Source organism: Colobus angolensis, unplaced genomic scaffold (genome assembly GCF_000951035.1).
Source record: "Colobus angolensis palliatus isolate OR3802 unplaced genomic scaffold, Cang.pa_1.0 Scaffold580, whole genome shotgun sequence".
Lineage (NCBI taxonomy): Eukaryota > Metazoa > Chordata > Mammalia > Primates > Cercopithecidae > Colobus > Colobus angolensis.
The window spans coordinates 295507-305112 of NW_012119377.1; the positions used below are offsets into that span (position 1 = coordinate 295507).

Genomic DNA, 9606 nt, shown 5'->3' on the forward strand with positions numbered 1-9606 from the left:
AAATGTTTTATGTAAAACTCATGGTAATCATAAAGAAAAAGCCTGTAGTGGATACACAAAAAATTAAGAGAAAGTAATCAAAACACATCACTAAAAAATAATTGATTCACAAAGGAAGACAGCAAGAGGGGAAGAAAGGAACAAGGTAACTACAAAACAAGTCAGAAAACAGTGATCAAAATGACAATAGTAAGTCCTTCACTAGCAATAATTACTTTTAAATGTAAATGGATTAACTTCTCCAATTAAAAGACACTTTTAGGCTATGTGTGTCCTTAAGGTCAATGTATGTCCTTTGTAGGCAGTATGCAGTTGGATCTTGATTTTTTATTTGTTTAGCCACTCTATGTAATGGAATACTCTGCAGCCATAAAAAAGGATGAGTTCATGTCCTTCATAGGGACATGGATGAAGCTGGAAACCATCATTCTGAGCAAACTATCGCAAGGACAGAAAACCAAACACCGCATGTTCTCACTCATAGGTGAGAATTGAACAATGAGAACACTTGGACACAGGGTGGGGAACATCACACACCAGGGCCTGTCGTGGGGTTGGGGGAGTGGGGAGGGACAGCATTAGGAGATATACCTAATGTAAATGACGAGTTAATGGGTGCAGCACACCAACATGGCACACGTTGTGCACATGTGCCCTAGAACTTAAAGTATAATAATAAAAAAAAGAAAATATATTCCATGTAAATGGTGACTAAAAGAGAGTGGGGGTGGCTATACTAATATCAAATAAAATAGACTATGTCAAAAAGTGTCACAAGACAAAAGAAAATCATTACATAATTACAAATGGGTCTCTTGAACAAGACAATATAACAATTGTAAATATATGCACCCAACATCATAGTACATAAATAAATAAAGCAAATACAAACAATTGAAGGGAGAAATAGATGACAATGCAATATTAGTAGGGAACTTCAATACCCCACTTTTAACAATGGATAGGCCATCCAGACAGAAAAGCAATAGGGAAATAGAAGACTTGAACAACACTGTAGACTGAATGAACTTGAAAGACATATACAGAATATTGCATCCAACAGCAGCAAGAATACACATTCTTCTCAAGTTCACACAGAACATTTGCCAAGATAGATTATACATTAGCCACAAAATAAAACTTCATAAATTTAAGAAGACTAAAATAATGTGAAGTATTTTTTTCTGATCAAAATGGTATGAAACTAGAAATCAGTAGCAGAAGGAAAGTTAACAAAGTATGTTGAAATTAAACCATACACTTCTGAACAACCGATGGCCAAAGAAGAAATCAAAAGGAAAAACTAGAAAACAAAAAAGTGTCTTGAGACTAATGAAATGGAAACACAACATACAAAAATTTATGGGATGCATTAAAAACAGTTCTAACAGGGAAGTTTATAGTGATAAACACCTACCAAAGAAAAAAGAATAAATAAATAACCTAAGCTTACACCAATGGATGACCTCAGAAGAAGATAATTTGAATAATCAAGTGGATAGAATGACCCGTTCTGTCAACCCTACTCAGCCTCTTTCACCAGTCACCCCTGTCATCTCAACCAATAAGGTATAGGAGGAAAGTATCTCAACATAACAAAGGTTGTATACGACAAACCCAGAGCTAACATAATACTCAATGGTGAAAAGTTAAAAGCTTTTCCTCTAAGATCAGGAAGAAGACAAGGATGACTACTTTGCCACTTCTATTCATCATGATACTGTAAGTCTTAGCCAGAGCAACTAGGCAAGAAATAGAAAAAGAAATAAAAGGCATCCAGATTGGACAAGAAGCAGCAAAATTGTCTCTGTTTGCAGATGACATGATTTTGTATTTATAAAACCGTGACGACTCCACCAAAAAACAGAACAAATAAATGAATTCAGTAGTTGCAGGATACAAAATCAACAGACAAAAATCAGTTGAATTTCTATACACTAACAATGAACTATCTGAATGGAAATATAGAAAACAATCTCATTTACAATAGCATCAAAGTGAATAAAATATGAAAGCATACATTTAATCAAGAAAGTGAATGATCTGTACACTGAAAACTATAAAACAGTGCTAAAAAAATTGAACAAGACAAAAATAAATGTAGAGATCTATCATGTTCATAGATTGAAAAAATTAATATTGTTAAAATAATACCACCCAAAGCAATCTACAGATCCAATGAAATTCATATCAAAATTCCAATGGTGTTTTTCACAGAAGTAGAAAAGAATCCTAAAATTTATATAGAACCAGAAAAGGCTCCAAATAGTCAAAGCAATCTTGAGCAAGAACAAAGCTGGAGGCATCATGCTTCCTGACGAAATTCTATTACAAAGCTATAGTAATCAGAACAGTATGATGTTGGCATAAAAACAGACACATAGAAAAATGGAACAGAATAGATAGCCAGGAAATAAACAGATGTATGTACAGTTAGCTAATTTTGACAAAGGCACAAGATGGGGAAAGGATAATCTTGACAAATGATGTTGAGAAAACTGGATATCATCCATATGCAACAGAATGAAATTGAACCTATATCTTATAACACAGATGCAAATAAATTCAAAATAGTTTAAGAACTTAAGGCCTAAAATTATAAAACTGATAGAAGAAAACATAGAGAAAATCCTCCTTGTCATTGATCTTTGCAATAATTTTTTTGGATATGATACCAAAAGCACAAGCAAAAGAAAGCAAACATAAACAAGTGGGATTACATCAAACTAAAAATCTTCTGCAGGGAAAAGGAAATAATCAACAAAATGAAAAGACAGCTTATGGGATGGGAGAAAATATTTGCAAACCATATATCTGATAAGTGGTTAATATCCAAAATACATAAGCAACTACTACAGTTTAGTGAACAAACAAGTAACCTGATTAAAAAAATGGGCAAAGACTAACGAAAAGCTTTCCAAAAAAGAAATCAGGAGAACAATCCCATTTATGATAGCTGCAAAAAAATATGATACTTAAGAAAATAGTTAACCGATGAGGTAAAATACTTGTACACTGAAAATTATAAAACATTTAACAAAATAAATTGAAGATGATATAAATAAGTGGAAAGATATCTCATGTTCATGGATTGGAAGAATTATTACCATCAAAATGACCATACTTCTCCAAACAATCTACATATTCAATGCACTCCCTGTCAAAATTCCAGTGACATTTTTCACAGAAAAAGAAAGAGCAATCCTAAAATTCACATGGAACAACAAGAAACTCTGAACAGCAAAGGCAATCCCGACTCAAAAGAACGAAGCTGGAGGTATCACACTACTTGATTTCAGTCTATACTACAGAGCTGAAGTAATTGAAAGAGCATGTTGCTAGCATAAAAATAGACACATTGACCAATGGAGAGAATAGAGAGCCCAGAAATGAACCCACATGACGTTTGACAAAAGTGTCAAGAATGCACAATGGGAAAAGCACAGTCTTACAGTCTTTTCAATAAATGGTATTGTGAAAAGTAGATATTCGTATACAGAGGAATTAAATTGGATGCTTATCTCACACTATATACAAAAATAAAAATGGATAATGACTTAAACATAAGACCTGAAACTGTACAACTATTACTTTTAGTGGCACAAACCACAATTACTTTTGCATCAACCTAATAATTAATAGAAGAAAACCTAGAGGAGAAAATATGTGCAAGCCATACATCTGATAAGGGGTTAATATCTAAAATATGTAAGCCACCCAAACAACTCTATAGAAAGAAAACAAATAATTCAATTTAAAAAAGTGGGCAAACGACCTGAATAGACATTTTTCTTTTTCTTTTATTTTTCCACTTAAAAGAAAGTTTTTATTAACAAAAGTTTTTCTTAATCCACGTATCAACTTTAGTATTAAATAGTCCAAGGGTTTCATTTATGAACACTTATTCCAGTTTAGTTCTCTTAAATTCATTTGCTTGTTGTGCATTTATGTTTAAAAAGGTAACTGCACTGGAAAATGAAAATTTATAGAGTTTTATCATTAGGTCAGAGTTTAAAAAAAATCAAAGGATAAGGATTTAAAAATATCATTAGGGCATTACACCTTTTTCAGAACAAGGATAATTTGCAGAAATTATACAAAGCAGATTTTCATCAAGTATTAATTATTTAGCGATACTTTATTTAGCTGAAATGTTATTTCACTTGTAAAAACTATCTCTGGTTACAAAAAAATAATCAGAAACCTTATTAAATTTAACATGCTTTTACAAATGTCCTAAGAAGTCTTAAGCTAAACAATGTTTAAGTAGGAAAATGATAATTTAAAAATAGTTTGTTATACTATTTCTGTGGTTTATGTACATATATTAACTGGTCTCTTTGATAGGAAACATGACTAGAAGTTTATCACACTAAACACTGTAAAATAAAGGCAAGAGCTAATCATCTTCTAACAAAAATACTCTATGCAACAACTGCAAATGTCAAAGCTATTATTTAGTGGTTAATTGCCTGCTACAATATATAAAACAAAGTACATTTACTAGATTGTTTTTCAGTTTGCAGCTGCCCTCCTGACATCCCAAATAAGGAATTCCCATAAGTAAAACCTGCAGTGCAATTCACCTAGTGGTTAGTTTCAGGCCAAGCCTCCCCCTACCATTATCCTTGTTCTTCCCCACCACCCCCAAATCCTGCAGTGGCACCATATTATTAAAAACACTAAGTACCTGGGGTTTATGCCTCAGAGCAAGACATCATTTGAGTGATTTCAAATGATGTACGGCTCCTTCATGTAAAAAAGATGTTTTGTGGTCACAATTACTTCAAAAAGTAATTATATTCAAATAACCTGACATATCATGCCTTAGCAATTACAAAACCATGATTTTGACACATGGCAATTTTTAAGTTAGGGAAATGTGAAATGCTAAAAGATGTGAACAGCTGTTCTTCTGTTTAAGTTAGAGCGCTGCAAAACTCAGGTAATTATTTTTTTCGGTTAACATAACCAGCCCACGACACAGCATACTAAATCACAAAGTACAAATCCAAGGAAGTTAATACCTTTACTAAGTCACAAAACTTTGGCAAATCAATACAGTACTCTTTTATAATGAAACCATACTTTTGTTGGAGTCATGTTACTTCAGTGATAATTTTTCACTCCAAAAATATTTAAGTACCAAATCAAAACACTGTTTTTAATGGTGGTTTATAGCAGAGTAAGGTATTTTACACAAAATATATTTTAAAACTACACAATTTATCCTTCTAAGTGAGCTCCCTTGTGCAAGCTGTTGAAGTGTACAGCAGCAGGGCAATGGGCGTCTAAAGGAGGTGGCTCTGCTCTGTTCTGGGGTTGGTCCAAAGTCAGGTGGAGTTCCAATGTATGAAAAGCTTGAAAATTCTACCTTAAGGAGACTGAATATCAATACCAGTTTCCAAGGAGTTCTTGTTCAGTTTTCACAGAAATACTGGAACCCTCAAAATCAGATAGTAATTTCAAACAACATTAATTTCAGATGATCCCTTTTATTTAGAGGCCCTGCATCTGTTTAGATCAAGTCACATAGCCTTACACCTACTTATAAAAAAACAAAAAACAAACAAAAAAAAACACCCCAAAATATAGTTGTATTTTTTAAATAACAAACAAATATATAGTCAGCTTGGAGAGACCTGGAGTACCCGATGTTGTCTACCAACTGTCATGATCACTTCTCTGCAAACGCTGCTGCTGCCATTGGAGTCCTTATGGTTCCTCTTGCTGAGGCTGTCAGTTCTTCAGTCTCAGCATTTAATTTATGTATTACCCATTCCATTGCTTCTCGGCCTTTACTAGCGTTTGAGGATATCGTACTTGCCATCAATCCTTCAAGGTAACTGCTGAGGCTAACGCCTTTCACGGTGATTATGGCTTCTTGAGTCAAAACAGTTTTGTCTGGATCCTGAGGATGTGGTTTGTATATAAGTCTCTCATCTACTGAAACCATGTTTGTAAATGAAATATTAGTAGATTTAAGTTCCATTGTTTTCTCTACAGGATCAATTACAGAATGTTCTTGCACATATGTTTTCGTTCTTGCTGCACCAATAAGAGACTTCACAATGGAAGGCAGTCCCCACTCTGTGCTGAGAAGTCTGTGGCTGTGCAACTTTCCAGAGGGATCTATATGTCTGTCCAACACATCAACTCCAACCACACTTGGGTTCATAGGGTTTGGGTATTTCTGCATTGCAGCTGTTGTAACAGTTTCCCATGGGTGGTCAAAGACGTGCTCCGATGTCCAGATCTTCATGGTGCCGGCACCCTGAGCGATGTCCGGGTAGCGCCAGGCGACGACGAGGCACAGAGGCTACACCGGCCCCTGCCCCGCCCCCAGCACCCCTGAATAGACATTTTTCAAAAGAAGACATACAAACGGCCAACAGACATATGAAAAAATGCCCAACATCACTAATTATTAGGGAAATTCCGATGAAAACCACAATGAGATATTATCTCACATCTGTTAGAATGACTATTATTAAAAAGATTGAGGGAGGGACTAAGATGGCCAATTAGAAGCAGCTGTGGTCCATGGCTCTCATGGAGAGGAATGAAAATGGTGAGTGAATTCAGCACCTTCAACTGAAATATCCAGGTTCTTAGATTGGGACTGACTAGGTGGATAACTTGACCCACAGAGAATGAAGAAAAGCAGGGTGGGGCAATGGCCCACCTGGGATTGGCACAGAGCCAAAGGAATCCCCAACCCCAGCCAAGTGATGTGGTGAGTGACTGTGCGACCCCACCCGGGAAACCATGCTTCTCCCACAGATCTTTGCAACCCACAAATCAGGAGATACCCTCATGAGCCCATGCCTCCAGGGCCTTGGGTCCAATACGTAGAACTGTGGAGTCTTGGCAGAGCAGCCACTCAGGCACACACAGAGACCCAGGAATTTTACATACTTTGGCCCCTGGAATCCTAGCAAGGTGGAAGCTCTGCCTGTACATTCCCCTAGGAAGACGGCTGAAATCAGGGAGCAAAGCAGCATCATTCTGTGGGCTCCATTACCAGGGCGCCTCACAAGTTAAGACCCACTAGCCTGGAATTCCAGTCAGCCAGTGGCAACAGGCTGGAGACTGCTTGAGATGAACCACATTCTTGGGGAGAGGGGCAGCTGCCATCTCTGTGGTTTGGTCAACTCAGCCATTCCAGCCTGCCAGCTCTGGGGAGTCCAGGAGGTCTGGATGAGGAGGAGTCTCCTACAAGGCAGCACAGCTGCTGTACCAGATTGTGTCCAGACTGCTTCTTTAATTGGGACCCCAATCCATCCCTCCTCACTGGGCAGACCCTCCCTGTGAGAATTTCAGCAACTCCAGCCAGGGTTATATGGACAGAACTCTGGTCTCTTCCTGGGATGGAGCCCCAGGGGGAGGGGCAGCTGCCATCTCTGAAGTTCGGTCAATTCATCTGTTCTAGCCTGCCAGTTCTGGAGAGTCCAGGTGGTTGGGACGAGGAAGGGTTCCCCCAAATGTAGCACACCTACTCTACCAAAAAGCAGTCAGACTTCTTCTTTAAATGGGTCCCTGATCCTGTTCCTCCTGTCTGGGTGAGACCTCCCAACAGGGGTCTCCAGACACCTCCTACAGGAGTGTTCAGGCTGGCAACAGGTCAGTACCCACCTGAGATGGAGCTCCCAGAGTAAGGAGCAGGCTTCCATCTTTGCTCTTTCACAGCATTCACTGATGATACCTCCAGACACAGGAAAAACTAAGGCCACTAGGGTCTGGAGCAGACCTCCAACAAACTGCAGCAGCCCTGTGGAAGAGTGGCCTGACTGTTAAGAGAAAACAAGCAAACAAACAGAGAGCAATAACAACAACAACATCAACAAAAGAGGCCCACAAAAACCCCATTCAAAGGTCAGCAACCTCAAAAATCAAAGGTAGATAAGCCCACAGAGATGAGCAAGACTCAAAATAAAAACACTGAAAACTCAAAAAGCCAGAGTGGCTTCTCCTCCAAATGATCATAACACATTTCCAGCAAGGGCACAGAACAGGGCTGATGCTGAGATGGCTAAATTGACAGAAGGTGGATGATAAACAACTTCACTGAGCTAAAGGAGCATGATGTAACCCAATGTAAAGAAGCTAAGAATTATGATAAAATAATAGACGAGCTCATAACCAGAATAGCCAGTTTAGAGAGGAACATAACTGACCTGATGGAGCTGAAAAACACAACATGAGAACTTCACAATGCAATTGCAAGTTTCAAAAGCAGAATAGACCAAGTGGAGGAAAGAATCTAAGAGCCTGAAGCCTATCTATCTGAAATAAGATAAGCAGACAATAATAGAAAAAAAAAGAATGAAAAGGAATGAATAAAACCTCTGAGAAATATGGGATTATGTAAAAAGACCAAACTTACAACTGATTGGGGTACCTGAAAGAGACGAGGAGAATAGGACCAAGTTGGAAAACATACTTCAGGATATCATCCAGGAGAACTTCACCAACCTAGTAAGACAAGCCAACATTCAAATTCAGGAAATCCAGTGAACCTCAGTAAGAAGCTCCATGAGAAGATAAACCCCAAGACACATAATTATCAGATTCTCCAAGGTCAAAATGAAAGAAAAAAGGTTAAGGGCAGCCAGAGAGAAAGGGCAGGTCACCTACAAAGGGACTCCTTCATAACTTATTTTTATGAAGCTAGCATCATCCTGATATCAAAACCTGGCAGAGATACAACAAAAAAGAAAACTTCAGGCCAATATCCTTGATGAACATCGATGCAAAAACCCTCAACAAAATATTGGCAAACCGAATACAACAGCACATCAAAAAGCTTATCCACCATGATCAAGTAGGCTTCATCCCCAGGATGCGTGGTTGGTTCAACATATGCAAATTAATAAATATAATTCATCACATGAACAGAATTAAAGACAAAAAACACATGATTATCTCAATGGACACAGGAAAGGCCTTTGATAGAATTCAACATTCTTTCATGTTAGAAACTCTCAATAAATTAGCTTTTGAAGGAACATACCTCAAAATAATTAAAAAAAGCCATCTATGAAAAACCTATAGCCAATATCATACTAAATGCACAAAGGCTGAAAGCATTCTCCTTTTAAACTGGCACAAGACAAGTATGCCCTCTTTCACCACTCCTATTCAACATATGATTGGAAGTTCTGGCCAGAGCAATCAGGCAAAAGAAAGAAATAAAGGGTATTCAAATAGGAAAAGAGGAAGTCAACTATCTTTGTTTGCAGATGACATGATCTCATATCTAGAAAACCCCATTATCTCAGCCCAAAACCTTCTTGGGCTGATAAACAACTTCAGCAAAGTCTCAGGATACAAAATCAATGTGCAAAAATTGCTAGCATTTCTATACACCAACAAGAGGCAAGCAGAGAGCCAAATCATGAATAAATTCCCATTCACAGTTGCTACAAAGAGAATAAAATACCTAGGAATACAGCTACAAAGGGAAGTAAAGGACCTCTTCAAGAAGAACTACAACCACTGCTCAAGGAAGTCAGAGAGGACACAAACAAATGGAAAAACATTCCATGCTCATGGATAGGAAGAATCGGTATCATGAAAATGGCCATACTGCCCAAAGTAATTTAT

The 9606-nt window shown here is 37.5% G+C and overlaps 1 protein-coding gene across 3 annotated transcripts; it reads right to left on the minus strand.

Annotated features, from left to right (window-relative positions):
- Window positions 1-3812: 3812 nt before the first annotated feature.
- On the minus strand, window positions 3813-6346 carry LOC105526256 (protein slowmo homolog 2). 3 transcript variants are annotated; one of them, XM_011962192.1, is made up of 2 exons: window positions 6017-6346; window positions 3813-5911 (listed from the first exon to the last, which is right to left on the minus strand). In XM_011962192.1, exons 1-2 carry the CDS (start codon window positions 6260-6262, stop codon window positions 5678-5680), a joined length of 480 nt encoding a protein of 159 aa, XP_011817582.1. In that variant the 5' UTR covers window positions 6263-6346; the 3' UTR covers window positions 3813-5677. The 3 variants fall into 3 exon arrangements, with proteins under 3 accessions (XP_011817582.1, XP_011817581.1, XP_011817580.1); XM_011962191.1 differs by having other exon boundaries at window positions 3813-5972; window positions 6063-6345; XM_011962190.1 differs by having other exon boundaries at window positions 3813-6346.
- Between the last annotated feature and the right edge of the window lie 3260 nt (window positions 6347-9606).